Source organism: Scyliorhinus canicula, chromosome 10 (assembly GCF_902713615.1).
Source record: "Scyliorhinus canicula chromosome 10, sScyCan1.1, whole genome shotgun sequence".
Taxonomy (NCBI): Eukaryota; Metazoa; Chordata; class Chondrichthyes; order Carcharhiniformes; family Scyliorhinidae; genus Scyliorhinus; species Scyliorhinus canicula.
This window is the reverse complement of record NC_052155.1, coordinates 89,836,714-89,855,626: the sequence shown is the minus strand read 5'-3', so window position 1 is coordinate 89,855,626 and position 18,913 is coordinate 89,836,714. Positions and strand designations below refer to the sequence as shown.

The window sequence follows — 18,913 nt, the reverse complement described above, 5'->3', positions numbered from 1 at the left end:
CACTCGCCCCCTCCGTCTCCCACACTCCCCCCCAGTCTCCCCCACTCCCCCCTCCATCTCCCCCACTCCCCCCTCCATCTCCCCCACTCCCCCCTCCATCTCCCCCACTCCCCCCTCCATCTCCCACACTCCCCCCTCCGTCTCCCACACTCCCCCCCTCAGTCTCCCACACTCCCCCCTCAGTCTCCCACACTCCCGCCTCCGTCTCCCACACACCCCCCCTTCTGTCTCCCACACTCCCCCCTCAGTCTCCCACACTCCCCCCTCCGTCTCCCACACTCACCCCCTCCGTCTCCCACACTCCCCCCAGTCTCCCCCACTCCCCCCTCCATCTCCCCCACTCCCCCCTCCATCTCCCCCACTCCCCCCTCCGTCTCCCCCACTCCCCCCTCCGTCTCCCACACTCCCCCCTCCGTCTCCCACACTCCCCCCTCAGTCTCCCCCACTCCCCCCTCCGTCTCCCCCACTCCTCCCTTCGTCTCCCACACTCCCCCCCTCAGTCTCCCCCACTCCCCCCTCCATCTCCCCCACTCCCCCCTCCATCTCCCCCACTCCCCCCTCCGTCTCCCACACTCCCCTCTTCCGTCTCCCACACTCCCCCCTCAGTCTCCCACACTCTCCCCCTCAGCCTCCCCCACTCCCCCCTCCATCTCCCCCACTCCCCCCTCAGTCTCCCACACACCCCCCCTCCGTCTCCCACACTCCCCCCTCCATCTCCCACACTCCCCCCTCAGTCTCCCACACTCCCCCCTCAGTCTCCCCCACTCCCCCCTCCAACTCCCCCACTCCCCCCTCAGTCTCCCCCACACCCCCCTCCAACTCCCCCACTCCCCCTCAGTCTCCCCCACACCCCCCTCCGTCTCCCACATTCCCCCCCTCAGTCTCCCACACTCCCCCCTCAGTCTCCCACACTCCCCCCTCAGTCTCCCCCACTCCCTCCCTCCATCTCCCCCACTCCCCCCTCAGTCTCCCACACTCCCCCCCTCCGTCTCCCCCACTCCCGCCTCCGTCTCCCACACACCCCCCCTTCTGTCTCCAACACTCCCCCCCCAGTCTCCCCACTCCCCCCTCCATCTCCCCCACTCCCCCCTCCATCTCCCCCACTCCCCCCTCCATCTCCCCCACTCCCCCCTCCGTCTCCCACACTCCCCCCTCCGTCTCCCACACTCCCCCCTCAGTCTCCCCCACTCCCCCCTCCGTCTCCCCCACTCCTCCCTTCGTCTCCCACACTCCCCCCCTCAGTCTCCCCCACTCCCCCCTCCATCTCCCCCACTCCCCCCTCCATCTCCCCCACTCCCCCCTCCGTCTCCCACACTCCCCTCTTCAGTCTCCCACACTCCCCCCTCAGTCTCCCACACTCTCCCCCTCAGCCTCCCCCACTCCCCCCTCCATCTCCCCCACTCCCCCCTCAGTCTCCCACACACCCCCCTCCGTCTCCCACACTCCCCCCTCCGTCTCCCACACTCCCCCCCTCAGTCTCCCACACTCCCCCCTCAGTCTCCCCCACTCCCCCCTCCAACTCCCCCACTCCCCCCTCAGTCTCCCCCACACCCCCCTCCAACTCCCCCACTCCCCCCTCAGTTTCCCCCACACCCCCCTCCGTCTCCCCCACTCCGCCCTCAGTCTCCCACACTCCCCCCTCAGTCTCCCACACTCCCCCCTCAGCCTCCCCCATTCCCCCTCCATCTCCCCCACTCCCCCCTCAGTCTCCCCCACTCCCCCTTCAACTCCCCCACTCCCCCCTCAGTCTCCCCCACTCCCCCCTCCGTCTCCCCCACTCCCCCCTCCGTCTCCCCCACTCCCCCCTCAGTCTCCCCCACTCCCCCCTCCATTTCCCCCACTCCCCCCTCCGTCTCCCCCACTCCTAGGGGTGCACATCACCAAAAATCTATCCTGGTCCACTCACGTCGACGCTATCACCAAGAAAGCACAACAGCGCCTTTACTTCCTCAGGAAACTAAGGAAATTTGGCATGTCCACATTAACCCTTACCAACTTTTACAGATGCACTATAGAGAGCATCCTCTCGGGCTGCATCACAGCCTGGTATGGCAACTGCTCGGCCCAGGACCGCAAGGAACTTCAGAGAGTCGTGAATACCGCCCAGTCCATCACACGAACCTGCCTCCCATCCATTGATTCCATCTACACCTCCCGCTGCCGGGGGAAAGCAAGCAGCATAATCAAGGATCCCTCCCACCCGGCTTACTCACTTTTCCAACTTCTTCCATCGGGCAGGAGATTCAGAAGTCTGAGAACACGGACGAACAGACTCAAAAACAGCTTCTTCCCCACTGTCACCAGACTCCTAAATGACCCTTTTATGGACTGTCCTCATTAACACTACACCCTGTCTGCTTCATCCGATGCCAATGCTTATGTAGTTACACTGTATATCTTGTGTTGCCCTATTATGTATTCTCATGTATTTTCTTGAATTCTGTTCAATTCCCTTTTCTTCCCATGTACTGAATGATCTGTTGAGCTGCTTGCAGAAAAATACTTTTCACTGTACCTCGGTACACGTGACAATAAACAAATCCAATCCAATCCAATCCAATCCCCCCTCAGTCCCCCCCACTCCCCCCTCCGTCTCCCCCACTCCCCCCCGCTCTGGACCCCCCTCCCGTTCTCGGGGATGCCTTCCCCGTTGTGGCCAGACTCCAGCAGTGCGCTGAGCGGTGCGCTCACCTAATCGAAGCTCTCGTCAGCCAGCACGACTGGTTGATGAACTTGAAAAGCAGGCGTGAAAACAGTGCGTGATGACGTCGGGACTTCGGCCCATCCGGGCCGGAGAATCGCGGGGGGCCAATAAGTAGCGATTCTGGTCGTGTCGGGGGCGCGTTTGAGGCCTTTGCCGGGAATCCCGACGTGTAGTTTGTGCGGGGTTCGGAGAATAGCGGGAGGGCGTCCGACCAGCGTCGCCGTGAAAATTTGCGTGGCCCGCTATTCTCCGAACCGGCGTGAGTGCGGAGAATCGAGCCCCCCATTTGCCAGCTGGTAGGTGGATGATCCAGCTGCCGGCGGGGGCGCGATGCACCAGATACTCTGTCCCGCCACATCTCTTGCACCAAAGTTTTGCTTTTCTGTCATTATTACGGGCAAAGAAACTTAAATTTGAGGAAAGCGTTTGGAAAAAATAAAAGGCACCAAGTACTGTGAAAATGTGTCCAAACAGCAACCGAACGTCGATTGAGTAGGAATGAATGCCACAGATGTGGCATTGTAAAGTCAAAACCATTGTGGGAAAGTCGAAACAAGGTGTCAATTTATAAACGTTGTAAGAGCAGTTTGTCATAACTTGGACATGATAAAGTTGAGGACTGCCTGCACTGAGAAATCCAGGGAGCAGTCGGTTGAGCAAGAATAGCTTATTTGAACTGACTAATGGTTATATCTTCAGTTGTCACATTTTTCAGCCTTTGATTTGAACAAATTGAGCAGCAAATTTCTTCTGCTTTGAAACTGCCACAAATGCAATAATTTTGCAAAAGTTAGCATAGTAAACCTGGAGTCAACAGATTGGATAATGATGCAAAAATTTGACAGGCATGAGTTCTGACAAGCCCATCCACTCCATCTGCATGGTTGAGATACTCCCAATGTAAATGTATAGACGTTGACAACTTTCTTGCATTTCTTTTAGACAATGTTGGAAAATAAAGGATCAATGGCTTTACAATGCCTATTATGTAGTAATTTGTTCATGAGTTTTGCCCTGAACCTAAATCTTTTGTTAATTTTACATTAACCCATTGTGTGTATAGATTATAGAACACATTAATGTACAGTGACTCGATAAAATAAAAAATATAATATGAAGATTACCTACTGGGGAAGCAGAGTGTCGCAGTGGTTAGCACTGCGGACTCACAGTTCCAGACACTTGGGTTCGATTCCAACCTCGGGTTACTGTCTGTGTGGCTTTTGCACGTTCTCCCCGTGTCTGCGTGGATTTCCTCCGGGTGCTCCAGTTTCCTCCTACAGTCCAAAGATGTGCAGGCTAGGTGGACTGGCCATGCTAAATTGTCCCTAAATGTCCAAAGGTTGGTTGGATTACAGGGATAAAATAGGGGTTTGAGCCTAGGTAGGTGGTCTTTCGAAGGGTCAGCGCAGACTCGAGGGGCTAAATGAGTTCCTTCTGCACTGTACGGAGTCTATAATTCTGTGAGATTCTACTCTATTATAATTTTTAAATAAAGCCATCACAATGCTTTTACTGTATTTTTAAATAGACCAGGACAGATAAAGCTAAGATTTGATATTTGTTTATTTATTGACACGTAGCAGTGTTACGATGTAGAGTTAGGGACGAAGGACTTACACCAAAGACTTTAATTCCTCTGCTCCCTCAACAGAATTTCTTAACTTGTTGAGAGTGTCCATTCAGCAATTTGTGTTTTTATTCATTCGAATGTAGGTGCAAAGATTATGGGTGAAGACTTGGAGAACGTGAGTGATTTCAGGCACCTTGGGTTAGTGGTGGCAGAAGATGCATATGTGGATATTGAAATTGTTCAACGGATTAAGTCTGGCCAGAAAAATTTAAAGAGGGGCAGTGGACCTGTGCAGTGCACTGAAACTGAAAGGAAGAATCTACAAGAGAGTAGTGAGATCAGCCTTGTCATATCATGCAGAAGATTGGGAAACATCTAGGAGAGATACACAATGACTGGATACTAATAACACTGAGATGGCTGTATGGAGTGATGAGAAAGGACAAAATCAGGAACCAGCACATCAGCACAGGGCAGCACGGTGGCACAGCATTGCTGCCTCATTGTGCCAGGGACGCGGCTTTGATTCCGACCTTGGGTGATGACTATCTGTGGAGTTTTCACGTTCTCCCCGTGTCTTTATGGGTTTCTCCGGCTGCTCCGGTTTCCTTCCACAGTCCAAAGATGTGCAGGCTAGGTGGATTGGCCTTGCTCAGTTCCCCTTCAGTGTTCAAAGATGTGCAGGTTAGGTGGATTGGCCTCGCTCAGTTCCCCTTCAGTGTTCAAAGATGTGCAGATTAGGTGGGGTTATGGGGATCGGGCTGGAGAGTGGGCCTAGGTAAGGTGCTTTTTTAGAGGGTTGGTGCAGACTTGATGGGCCAAAAGGCCTTCTGCATTGTAGGAATTCTGTGGTTCCATGGTTCAATCATGGGGTCAGGGAAGATTGTGGGAGCATCGAAGAAAGTAACTAAGAAGAAACTGAAATTTTATCATTATCTGTTGCGGAGAAAGAGAGAAAATATATGATGAGGTGAGTGATGGACATGGGACTGCTAGGAAGGAGGAGAAGAGTAAGGGTTAAGACGAGATGGAAAGATGAGGTAAAGAGAATTTTAAACACAGCAGGATTGGAAGAGGAATAAGTGACTGACAGGAGGAGATGAAAAGGCTGCTAAACCAGCAGTGTAAATGGTAGAATCTAGAAGTAAATTCATTAGAATTTAAGATTTAATTTTGGAATTTTATTTTCTTTAAGTCAAGTGATCAAAGCTTTAGTTAGTCTCAAGGTTGAAGTCTGACTCTAATAGCACTAGCTAGATTCCATTTTTGTTATAATATGAAAAAGTTTGCAAACTATACTGCAAGACACAATAAATGGCCTGAACCTTCTGCTAAGCGGCAATAATTGTTGGATTGTTGTTCCACTCCTGCTTTTCTGCACCATGATGTCATTCTGCGTGTCTGGCTGGGTGTTCCAAGGCTGGGTTCCTCAAAAATATGGAGCCTTCAGTCACGCAAAGAGCATCATCACAGCACTTGAGCTTTGGAGAGGAGATTAAGGCCATGCCCCCTTTTTATGTTTCTTGCTGCCTTAAGGGAATTTTTAAATGTCCAATATGAATGTTAGCGAATATGCGAATGGATGAATATTAAGGAATGAATGAATTGGTGAATGGCAAAGGTTGCAGGGTGGGTAGGCGGGGGAGCTAAGTGAGTAAGTGAGTTGGGGCGGGGGGGGGGGGAGGTGAGGTCAGTGTTATGTATGTATGATTGGGCAGATAAGTGGGCAAGGTATAGGGTGGAAGATAGATGGAATGGTAGGTGGCTAGGATAGCTGGGTGTAAGATGGTTAGGTTTGATGATGGGTTGTATGGCAAATGGATAGGGTGGCATGTGGATAAGGTGGAAGGTGGGCAGGGGGTAGAGTAGCTGGAGGTAGGGTGGCAGGTGGGTAAGTTGGCAGGTGGGTTCGGGTGGCAGATGTCGAGGGTGGCAGGTAGGTTCAGTGGCAGGTGCATTGAGTAGCAAGTGGGTAGGGTGGCAGGTCGATGTGTAGGAGAGTAATTGGTTTGGGTCAGGAGAGATTCCGATCAGGAACTATTCAAGTTTGGTCGTGAAGGTAGTTATATCAGGTCAGGAATGGGTAGATGTGATGAGTCAGAGATTAGTTGAGGTTAGGGGTATTTTGGAGGTTCGAGGAGGGAGTTGGGAGTATTAGCATGAGTGATTGGGGGTGGGGGGGGGGGGGGAGGGCTGGTGGGGGAGTGGGGAAAATCAGTTGCATAGTTTCCCAGGAATTAGACTGAGATTTTTCTTTCTAACATTTTCTGGGTAACTGTTCAGGTACGTATATCGCAATTATCCGAAATCTCTGACTCTCTAACCCAATATCAGAAACATTCGCGGAGGGTCCCAGTGAGCAGGTGCTTTGTCCTTCAGAAGTACAAACCTACTGGACAATTACTACTGAGGTCAGGGTGTCCGGATATCCGTGGGGTCCTGACGCACAGTTTAGGTTTTATGTCTGTGGCTGGATTCTCCGCTGTCAGGTTTCTCTGTTGTGCCGACAGCACAGGGATTTCCCGACGGCATGGGGCTGCCGAAATTGGGGAACCTCATTGGCCGGCTGAAGAGACAGAGAATCCCGGGGGTGCACTGCACCAGAAATCTGGTCCGGCGGGACGGAGAATTCCACCCCTGGTCTTCGACAATCAGAAGGTCTGGACCAATATATACCGTTAACTTAGCTCTATCCCCGTATTATTTTTAATCAGAGTACGACTGCGTTTTCATCAATAACTGTTTGTAGTATTGCACACAGTCATTCATGGAACTATTTTAATCTGGTTTCTGACCATTAAAACAATATAGAAAGGATATTTTTAGTTTGCATATCAATAGTGACTACCCATCAAAAGCGATGAATTGGTTGGAAGCTGCTTGAAAGTGGCCTGAGCTGCAAAATGGAGAGGTTGCTATTTATGTGAATGTATTAAGTAGTACAAAAAGAGAATACAAAGTTTTTGTTTTGCTACGCTAAACCTGAGATCATTCAAACAAACGGAGGCATAGTTTTACCACAAGACATTTAGAAATGTTGAGTTCCTTTTGATAAAGAAGACATATATTTACTATTAGAACGAAATGTTGATCATTAGAAGCCAGAAAATAGAATCTCTTTATGAAGCTAGCAATGATTGTGGTATCTATATTGGATTGACAAAAATTAGATCACAACAACTTTCATTAATCTATCACCGAAGCCAATGATCTCGGGAGTGGTCAGTGGAACCATTGGTACAGAATTTGGTCTGAATTTGAAGATGTCCCCCAATTCATCTTTCAAATAAGACATGTAGGAAATTGTCAGGTCAGATACACATCATACCGACAGAAAGACCATTTTTTGTTTCGCCCCTCATTATGCGCCTCAGAAATATTCCAAAATGTAATACAAATAATGATTTTGAAGTGCAGTCACTTCTATTAAATAGATAAATAGGACCCTACATATAACAATTTATTCCATTTTTGTTTGTGTTGTCAAGGAAACCAGGGTAATATTTGTTGTTCGTTGAATAGGCCGTGGAATTGTTTATATCAATCAGAACAGATAAATAGTGGGTGCGATTTAGCAGCCTCGTCGTGCCCAACTTGGTTGAATCTCATGAGAGGTCTCTCGCGAGATTTGTGACGCTCAGAACGCCTCACTTTGCAAGTTGTCACAATTTGCATATTTAAATGAGCCTATGCGTTTGTGGGATTCTGCAGCGCCCTGGAACTAATGGCCACGCCTAGGAGACCGCTCGAGGGTTTTAGTACTGGTTTCCACAAATGTGGACCAGTCATGATGGCACCTAGGGTGGAACCCTCCAGGCCATTATAGGTGGTAAGGGACAGGGCAGGGTGGCACTGTCAGGCTGGAAGGGGAACTAACAGGGTGCCAGATTGGCAGTGCCAGGATGTCAGGTTGGCACTGCCAGGGATCAAGCCCAGGGGTGCCTTACCAGGCGGAGGGGCACTGAGGGAGTGTTCCTGGGGGCCTCCTAGAAGGGAACAAAAATGAGATAGGCTGAAAGGGGAGGGGAGGGGGAGAGAGAGATCAGGGCATCCAGACAAAATGGCGCACCAATCTGTGAGGAGCCTTTTCTGCTGGGCTCGCCAGCAAGAAATGGCTGAAGTGCAGCCTTGGTGAAGAGAAACTCCCGAGGCTAAATAAAGTGGCAATTATTATCTCAGTATAGTATAGTAACTTTGACAATACAACACGCTAAAATGTCAACCCAGATTATTTGCTCAAGACTGCAGTGGTTCCAGAAGGCAGCTCACCACCACCTTTGTAAGGGCAATTAGGGAAGGGCAATGAGTGCTGGTCTAGTGAGTGAAGCCCACATCCCTTGAATTAATAAAAAAGTGATCTTGAGTGGGACTTGAACTCATGAATTTAGAGGTGAGTGTTATCAAATGAATAAAGTTGGCACTTAATCAGAGAATGGCAGACTTATATTGAACTGACTGTATGTCATACTCTTTTACAACTCTTAATTGACCAAGGCTGGAAGATTAGATTATGAGGCTAAAGTCCACAGCAATTAATGTTTTCACTAAATTCCAGCCATTGTTAAAAATTGGGGGAAATTTAAGAAAAGAAAATGAAATTGGGATATTCTAAAATAAAACAGGGATATGCCTGAAGAAATGTTGAGATGCGAATTCGCAGATCTGTGAGAAAAGTTTACCTAGTGAATAGAAGAAAACAATGGGAATATAGAAAAGGTAACTTCAAAGTGGAGAGATAAGGAAATTGGCAACTATATGCAAAAAGCCGACTTCACAGTATGGATAACATCAGAGGGAAAAGTAGTATATATCAGCACAATGACTGAGGAAAAAGGGAGATAGAGACAATCACAGACACAGCTACCATCAGCCTCACCCAACTGCAGAAACAATCTCCCGAAAACAAGTTTTGCTTAACAGGCAGCCATTAATTTCAAAATTCGAACCAAGCAGATTTCACCTTTGCTGAAACTGAAGACGGGTTTTCCCAAATGTGGCCACATTACCTGTGGATGGTAATTATTTGCTGGATTTAGCTCATAGAGTTATACAATATTGGATATTATTTGGGGAAAAAGGGCGTCTCAGAGTTCAGATTACCTAAGTACTTGGAACCAAGTGGTAATTTCCTGTAATTCTATGTGTAGCCATCCGTGTACTTACATGTTGTAGTGTATTATAGACCTTTCTGTCATGTGTTTTTTTCTTTTTAAGTTAACAAATATTCTTTATTAATTGTTCGCACAATGACTGGGCTATTCCACCCTGGTTCACATACTTTTCTCACAATATACCAAATAAAAAATATACACCACTAAGTACTGATGTTCCAAGTTCCAAGTTGGGATATTCTCACATTTAACATCAGCGGGGTTCTTAACCACAGGCAATTTTCATTAGACAGTGAGATTAAAGGGAACCTAGTAGAAACAGTAAACCAAACAGATATTTTAGAGAAATATAATTATTAAGTATATTGCATGAGAAAAAAATGACATAATTAGATGCAAAAACTGATTCCTTTCGTTATTAACTTGTCTTGTTCATTTTTCAGATTCTTACACAATAATAAAATATCAAGAATTCCTGCTGGAACCTTCTCTCATTTGAATTCACTGAAACGACTGTAAGTGCTGCAATCTTTAGTTACTTGATCAACATTGACCTGACTTTTGCTTGCCAACCTCACAATTTACTCAATTGAATCATATATTCCGTAAACGCTTTGAGATGTTTGAATTGCTGATTTGCTATACAGGTGCAGGCATTGTCATTACGTGGGAAACAATTGGAATACTAGATTTGCCAATAATATTTTTACGTTGTACTGGGTTAGATTTTTCTATAGCAGGGCATTTAACAGTTTCTGTCACTAGTTAGTTCCCCCTGTAACTTTCAGCTCAAAACTATTTGCTCACAAAGTTGTTAAAAATGTAAGCAAATAACAGCACAGAGAGGAAAACAGAAGGGGCTGGTTTAGCACAGTGGACTAAATAGCTGGCTTTTAAAGCAGACCAAGGCCAGCAGTGCGGGTTCAATTCCCGTACCAGCCTCCCGAACAGGCGCCGGAATGTGGCGACTAGGGGCTTTTCACAGTAACTTCATTTGAAGCCTACTTGTGACAATAAGCGATTTCATTTCATTTCATTCATTCATGTGGGACCTGAGTCAACAAGGTTTATCCATAAACAGACTGGGAAACAAGCAAGAGGGGAAGGACTAAAAAGGAGGGTGAATTACAGGGGCCAAACTCAATTTTAGATCAGATTAAAGAGAGGAAAGCAAAAGTTAGATTGAGAGAGAAAAAAGAGACAGAAAAGAAGGAAAAAGTTGACATTTAAATTTAACATTTTAAAAAATCCTCCATGAAAAATTCCAAACGTGAATGAATGAGAATCCACACTTGTAATAGTTAATTTTAAATGCCAGAAAGATGTTAAAGATATGTTTCCCCCACAGATTACCAACCCTAAGTATCTGTGGTGTGTTTAATTCCTATTTATTGCACAAGTACAGCAACTTAATGATATACAATGTATGCTGCTTGTGATCCACTAGCAAGAGAAGTTCTTGGGAAGCTAAGGGTAGAATGACACGACTCAGACAGCAACTTTTACGAACACATCTGCTCTTTGTCTAAAGTTGGTGTTCCCCTGTACATTAGTAACAGTTAGCGCCAATAACCTCACCTTTTTTTCTGATCCATTACAAATCAAGTTTGACAACCATAGTTTATCAGCAGCCTTTTTAAAGATATTGGGCAGGATTCTCCAGCTGAATCGGGAAACGCGATTGGGTGGTGAATCGGGTTTGACAGGTGCCAGCTTCAAGCCAAATCACAATTCTCCAGTGCCTCGACAGTGGCGTCAATGCATTCCACTCCGCACGTATAGTAAACACCCTTGGCATATCATTGGTGGGTCTGACCGGTATTCTCCGGGGCCTCTGTGATTCTCTGCCACCACCAGGGTGAATTGCCGATGGCTAGGAGGTAGGCTGTGGGGCCGGGGTGGATTGGCATGGAACACCATTGCAAGGCAGCCATGCAGCTGCGTTTGCCGCTGACTGCCGACTGTGAACTTAGGGCCACAGGTCATATGGGTGTCACCCCCAGGCCATGGGCGTGCCCCAGCGTAACCAGTGGCATCTTGTTGGTTGGGATGATGTATGTGGGGAGTGAAGTGTGTATATGCAACTGCAGCTCGTCAGCCTCCTGTGTGTCAATCACAAATCTGCCAAATCCGGCACCATTTCACATTGGAATCGATTGTGTTCCACGTGGGGCCTGTGCAAGTCCTTTAACAGTCGCTAAACCAGTCCAGGTGTGGGCGCTGGTTTAGATGTCATGGAACTCCATGAATCCTTCCCTGGCACAACATTTAGCCTCAGGAACGGAGAATCCGCCGATTATTTTGAACACATAGAATTACAGAGAATAATTTTGAACACATAGAATTACAGAGAATTTACAGCACATAAAGAGGCCATTGAACTGATCTGGTCTTTGCTGATGTTTAGATTGAGCATGAGCTTCACCCAAAGACTTACTATTCCACTAGCTTCAATTGGCTCTTTCAACATATGTGGAGGCGGTAGCATTGTGGTATTGTCACTGGACTAGTAAACATGAGACCCAGAGTAATGCTCTGCGGACCCAGGTTCAAATCCCGCCACTACAGATGGTGAAATTTGAATTCTATAAATATTTTGAATTATAAGTCTAATGATGACCATGATACCATTGTCGATTGCCGTAAAAACCCATCTGGTTCACTAATGTCCTTTCGGGAAGGAAACCTGCCATCCTTACCAGGTCTGGCCTACATGTGACTCCAGATCCACTGCAATGTGGTTGACTCTCAACTGCCCCCTCAAGGGCAATTAGGGACGGGCAATAAATGTTGGCACAGCCAGTGATGCCCACGTCCCATGAACAAATAAAAAAACATGTACATACCAAAGCCTTCTTCCTCCAAAGATGCAGTTGTTTTAAGAAGTAAATATTCTATAGGTGGTGAGTTCAACTTTTATCTGCTTTCTTTGTTTTTCTTCCTTTACTTTACTTCCTTTACTTACCCAGAGGTAAAGCTTGGAAAAATAATCTCAACAGTACAGAAGGAGTCCATTCGGCCCATTGAGTCTGGACTGACCCTCTGAAAGAGCACCCTACCTAGGCCAACTCCCCTGCAACCCTGTAACCCCCACCTAACCTTTGAACACTAAAGGGCAATTTAGCATGGCCAATCCACCTAACCTGCATATCTTTGGACTTTGTCACCCATTCTTGCTTCAGAATAGCAAATCCCATAGAACAATGTCAGGGAAATTCCACACTCATAACTCTGAATTAGCAGAATTTATCTAAACTTGTTATATGACCGTGCTCACCAATCAGAGTGGAGTTAGACCAGACAAGAGCACTAAATAATGGAGCACTGAGCATTTTTCAATGCAAATCTCTGGCCTCAAATATCATGTAAGGATAGTTTTCTCTCTATTTGTGATAAGAAAGAAGCTCAGAATTTTGCTGATAGCATAATGAGTTAACATAACGAGCAGCTATACTGTGCTGACCAGGTTTGATCTTTGCACAGTACCACATTAACTAATTTCAGTGAGCAAGTGGTAGGAGACTTCAAATTAACCTGGTATTAGGGAAGGTTGAAATTGGAGCCAGAGTTCTCAATCTTAATCACTATACTCTGGTGCCTGTGGGAAATGTGCATGTAGAATCAGGTGAACTCAGGACTGAGCTTGGCTGTGGCGACATAATGGCAAATAGCCTGAGAATCTTCACTGATAATTAATGGTCCCACTTCTGGAGAGTGGAAAGAAAAGGGCTAATATTGTTGGAAAGTGAAAAGAAGATTGAATTGATGATAATAGCTAATGTGACCATCAATTCACAAGACACATGGTTGGAAGTGAACAGTGGTTTTAATAGTCTTACAACAGAGCCTGTCTGCGACGTGATGAACTGGCAGGCAGGCTCACGACTGCAAAGCTTTATACTTCCGGTTAGTGGGAGCATCCATGGGCGGAGCCATGGGCGGAGCCAAGGGTGGAGCCCAGTACAAACTCCTCATCTCCCCCTACGCGCAGAGCCGCGCAACTGCTCGTATACCGAGCTAACATGAATACAGCACATCATATGACAACAGTGTGAATTACGCGGAATGTGATTCACCACAATAGCAAAATGGAAAAAATTTTGTTGCAAAATTCTATAAGATAGACTAATTCTGTCCTTCTTTTTACATGACTACAGCCGCTTGGACTCCAATGGCCTGGTGTGTGATTGTCAGTTAATGTGGTTGGGAGAATTACTGAATAACTATGCCCAAAGCAGCAACACTCAAGCAGCTGCAACATGCGAATATCCCAGGAAATTACAGGGAAGATCAGTTGCCTCAGTAACAACAGATGAGTTTAACTGTGGTAAGTTTCATCAGCATTATAGACAATCTCTTTTACATCTCAGCACTAAATTACACCTTTTATTAGTTACAAAGTTGCATGTGGAAGAGAGAAGATGAATTAATAAGAAATAAAACCAAACTCATTAAACCATCAATGCTATTTAAATAACTTTGAATGCCAATTATTTTGGCTTATACTTCTGAGGAAATTTTTTTTGGATCTTTTTGAAATACTTTACTAATTTGAAGTGTCAGACAATATTTGAAATCACTCAAAACCTCTCCACTTACACTGATTAAATATTAAGCATTTCACCTTCGTTAAATACTATCTTAGAAACAACTTTTTCCAATAATAATGGGTGTACAGCATTGTGGTCCACAATCCATGGTTAGTGCCTATATTAAAGACGTCTGACGATATTCTCCCCAACCGGCGGTGCGGGCCATACCGGCGCCGAGTGGTGGCGTGAACCACTCCGGCATCGGCCTGCCCGGAAGGTGCGGAATCCTCCGCAACATCAGGGGCTAGGCCATCGCTGGAGGGGTTGGCGCCACGCTAGTTGGCGCCGAAGGGCTTGGCGCCATGCTAACCGGCGCCGAAGGGCCTCCGCCAGCTGGCGCCAGTTTGCGCTTGCGCGGGACCGCCAGCGTGTGCTGGCGTCAACCCAGTGCCTGCACAGTGGGGTTCTTCTCCATGCCGGTCATGGCGGACCATTACACCGGCCAGCGGGGAGGGAAAGACAACTCGGCACAGGCCCGCCCGCAGGTCACTGGGCCCCGATCGCGGGCCAGGCCACCGGAGCCAGATCCCCCCGTGTCCCCCAGAGGACTGCGCAGGCCGCCCGCAGAGCCAGGTCCCGCTGACCTGGTGTAATTTACGCTGGCGGGACAGGCCGAAAATGGGTGGCCACCCGGCCCATCGCGGGCCGGAGAATCGCCGGGGAGGCACTGCCAACGGCACCCGAACGGTGCGATTCCCGCCCCGCCGAAAAACCGGCGCCAGGGAATCCGGCAGTCGGGGCAGCGGGGCGGGATTCACGCCGCCCCCCCCCGGTGATTCTCCGGCCCGGCGGGGTGGTCGGCGAATCCGTGGTGTTTGAATGTAGACAAATATCCTATTCCCTGTTTCATGTTATAATTCATCTTGCATATCAGGAAGAAATTTTATGTGCGTATTTTCATGAAACTTAACCTTTAGGTTCTTGGAAAGATGAAACATGTTCGACAATTGCAATACTTTTCAGAGAAACATACATTCAGGCATTCATTTGTTTGCTTATCTGCTTCAATGGAACAGCTATCACTCTTTTGAAGACACAGAGTGGGATTTCCGGTCCTACTCGCCCAAGGACTGCAGATTCCCACCAGTGTTCTACGGACCTTTTGGGTGCGATATAACGGGAAGAAAACAGTTCTGTTTTTTGGGAGTATAGAGCGCACCTTTCTCGGCACCTGCAGCACCAACAACGAGCCTGCTATCAAACTCTGTTTTTTTGCTTGTCAGTGCAGGAAAAGATCGGTCGTCATTTTTAAATGCTGTCCCGATCTCACAACACTCCCACTACGGCCTCCGGACCCCCAATGCCCCAAACTACCTATTACGGTTCTTGAGAACCACTCACCTCACCTCATAAGGGCAGGGCTCCCCTGAGACTAATCTTCGGCATGGGAAACCTGGCACCTTGATACTGCAGCCCTGACACCTTTGCAGTGCCCACGACAGGGTGGCACTGCCCAGGTGGCAGTGCTAAAGTGCCAGACTGACAATGCTAAGGTGCCAGGAAGGCATCAGGGGTGCCAAGGTACGGCCCTGTCTGGAGCCTGACCACCCCGAGGCCTCTAATGGCCTGGGAAATTCCCCAGGTGCCGTTACGCCTCGTCCACGTTTGTGTGGACCAGTGCTAAACGGCACCAGGGCGAAGTTTCCCTGGCGTGGACGTTCATTCCTGAGCCTGGAGAATCCACTGTCAACATATTTATGTGAACCCAACAGCTCACTTAAATATGTAAATCTGGATCATGCCCAGTGAGGGGGAGATCCAGATGATGAGCCCTCTTGCAAGATTTAAGGCCGTTCGATCGCACCCTTTGATTGTCAAATTCTCAGTCCTGCCTGCGATAATTCCCGTGGCAGGCACAACCGGACGATTTCGGCCACAGATTTTTTTTTGGTCAGAGATTTAAAGACCCATTTTTTCCTGGAGATTTAAATGGAACTTAATTAAAACATCAGAAGGGGGGCCACATTGGATTTGGTACTGGTTAATGAACAAGTGTTTGTTTGGGGAGAGCACTTTGGAGATAGTGACCATAATTCGGTGTCTTTCACTATTGTAATGGAGAGGGATAGGGCTATACAGCAGGGCAAGGTTTATAATTGGGGGAGGGGTAATTATGATGCGATTAGGCAAGAATTAGGGAGCATAAGATGGGAACAGAAATTGTCAGGGAAAGGCATAAATGAAAAGTGGAGCTTGTTCAAGGAACAAATACTGCGTGTCCTTGATAGGTATGTTCCTGTCAGGTAGGGAGGAAATGGCCGTGTGAGGGAACCATAGTTCACAAAAGAGGTTGAATGTCTTGTCAAGAGGAAAAAGGAAGTGTATGTAAGGATGAGAAAACAAGGTTCAGTTGGGTCGCTTGAGGGTTATAAGGTAGCAAGGAATGAGCTATAAAAGGGCTTAGGAGAGCTAGGAGGGGGCATGAGAAGTCCTTGGTGGGTCGGATCAAGGAAAACCCCAAGGCTTTTCACTCTTATGTGAGAAATAATGACCAGGGTGAGGGCAGGGCCGGTCAAGGACAGTAGTGGGAACTTGTGCATGGAGTCAGAAGAAATAGGAGAGGCGTTGAATGAATACTTTTCTTCAGTGTTCACCTAGGAGAGCGGCCATGTTTTTGAGGATGAGAGTGTGATACAGGCGGGTAGGCTGGAGGAGGTAGATGTTCTGAGGAAGGATGTATTAGCAATTTTGAGAAACCTGAGGGGCGACAAGTCCCCTGGGCCAGATGGGATATATCCAAGGATTCTTTGGGAGGCAAGGGATGAAATTGCAGAGCCTTTGGCTTTGATCTTTGGGTTCTCACTGTCCACGGGGATAGTGCCAGAGGACTGGAGAGTGGCGAATGTTGTTCCCCTGTTCAAGAAATGGAATAGGAATGACCCTGGTAATTATAGGCCAGTTAGTCTTACCTCGGTGGTCGGTAAGTTAATGGAAAAGGTCCTGAAGGATAGGATTTATGACCATTTGGAAAGATGCAGCTTAATCCGGGATAGCCAACAGGGATTCGTGAAGGGTAAGTCTTGTCTCACAAATTTGATTGAATTCTTTGAGGAGGTAACTAAGTTTGTAGATGAAGGTGGAGCAGTTGATGTCGTATACATGGATTTTAGTAAGGCGTTTGATAAAGTTCCCCAGAGTCGGCTCATGGAGAAAGTAAGGAGGTGTGGGATAGAGGGAAATTTGGCCAATTGGATAAGTAACTTCATTGCAGTGTTAATGTAAGCCTACTTGTGACAATAATAAAGATTATTATTATTGTTACCTTGGTGGGAAACATTAGTGGTCAGGCTTCTGGGGAACATTCTGGTGAGCACCACACAGTTTCTGATGCACATCAGGTGGAGGCAGGAACCCCCAAGCGAGACAGCAGTCGGAGGTCTGCTGAGACCATGGAACAGGTACACCGGAGATGATGAAGACATTAGGGAATAGCCGGGACATTCAGAGGGACATGTCAACGATTCTCCAGTATGTCCACTGCCGATTGGAAGAGTCCCAGAGGCTTTGTGCTCCAGAGATGTCGCCGGCAAAGTTTGGCACCAAGGCCAACACTGCTAGAGTGGTGAGCCTGGTGTACAATGTCAGAAGCATGAGTGAAGGTGTCCAAGGCATGGCGCAGTTGGTAGCAGCCATGGCTGAGGGCCTTGGTACAATGTCCGACTCATTGTGGTATGTCATCCAGCACCAGGCTGACCTTGAAGAGACATGTCCCAGTCACTGAGGAGCATCGCCGAGGTCATCGACACCATGGTGCAGACTTCAGGGAGCTGCCATTGCTGGAGGGCTAGAGGATGCAGGGGCAGCCGGGATCAAACTAGCTGCCCCTTCATCCCAGGATGAACCCTGAGCAGGAGGGGAGGCCACTGGATGCCAACCCAGACCAGTCCCATGGAGTGGGGATGGGGGCCACCAGCTTCCCCGAGTTCCACCCCTCTGATGAGGCTGCGTCTCAAAGTCAGCACACGGGATAGGGCAGCATGGCTGTGCTCTGCGTGTGCTGCTGACAAGTGCACTGGGGCCCTCCAGTCCCAGATCCCCCAGGTGACCACCGGCAGGGTCATCAAAATCCACGGGCCGTGGTGAGCAGCTGGCTGCCTCCACCTCCGGGCTTGTGGACCATCGCCGCTGCCGCTGGCCCTGCAACCTCCGATTGATCCTTCGGTTCATTCATGGGCGCATCTCCAGCCCCTTCTGGTCCAGTGTCTCCGCACGATAGCACAGTGGGTCGCACAGTTGCTTCACAGTGCCAATCCCAGATTCTATTCCCACTTGGGTCACAGTCTGTGCGGTGTCTGCACGTTATCCCCATGTCTGTGTAGGTTTCCTCCGGGTGCTCCAGTTTCCTCCCACTAGTCCCGAAAGATGTGCTTGTTAGGTGAATTGGGCATTCTGAATTCTCCCTCAGTGCACCCGAGCAGGTGCCGTAGTGTGGCGACAGTTTTCACTGTACCTTCATTGCAGTGTTAATGTGAGCCTACTTGTGACAATAATAAAGATTATTATTATTATCCTTGACCTCCTCCTCTTTCTGTGAGCTTGGCTGGATCAAAGGCTTAAAGGCCAAAATCTATATAAATCCAGATTCAACACCCAAGTTTTTTAGAGCCTGGCCAGTCCCTTATGCCTTCCATCAGAAAGTAGAAGCTAAGTTGAAGCATCTAGAAGAACTCGGCACAATCAGACCAGTCCAGTTCTCAGCATGGGCAACCGCCATAGTCCTGTCCTCAAGCTGGACAGGTCTAACAAGTTAACCAGAAATCAAGCTGCCTAGGTGGATAGTACCCAATCCCTATCTATGCCAAGTTGGCAGGGGGGCTTTATCAGCTACGCCTACCTCCAATTAGAGTTGGATGAGGAGTCCGAGAAAAATGCCACAATAAGTATCCAGGAGGAATTATATCAATATACCAGACTGTAACTTGGAATAGCGTCA

The 18,913-nt window shown here is 48.1% G+C and overlaps 1 protein-coding gene across 2 annotated transcripts in view; it reads left to right on the top strand.

Annotated features, from left to right (window-relative positions):
• LOC119972507 (peroxidasin homolog) overlaps positions 1-18,913 on the top strand; it is a 674,574-nt gene that overhangs the window by 361,748 nt on the left and 293,913 nt on the right. For both annotated transcript variants that reach the window (XM_038809326.1, XM_038809327.1), the window contains 2 exons: positions 9,832-9,903; positions 13,546-13,715. In XM_038809326.1, the coding sequence (XP_038665254.1) occupies positions 9,832-9,903; positions 13,546-13,715 (242 nt within the window). The remainder of the gene's footprint in view (positions 1-9,831; positions 9,904-13,545; positions 13,716-18,913) is intronic.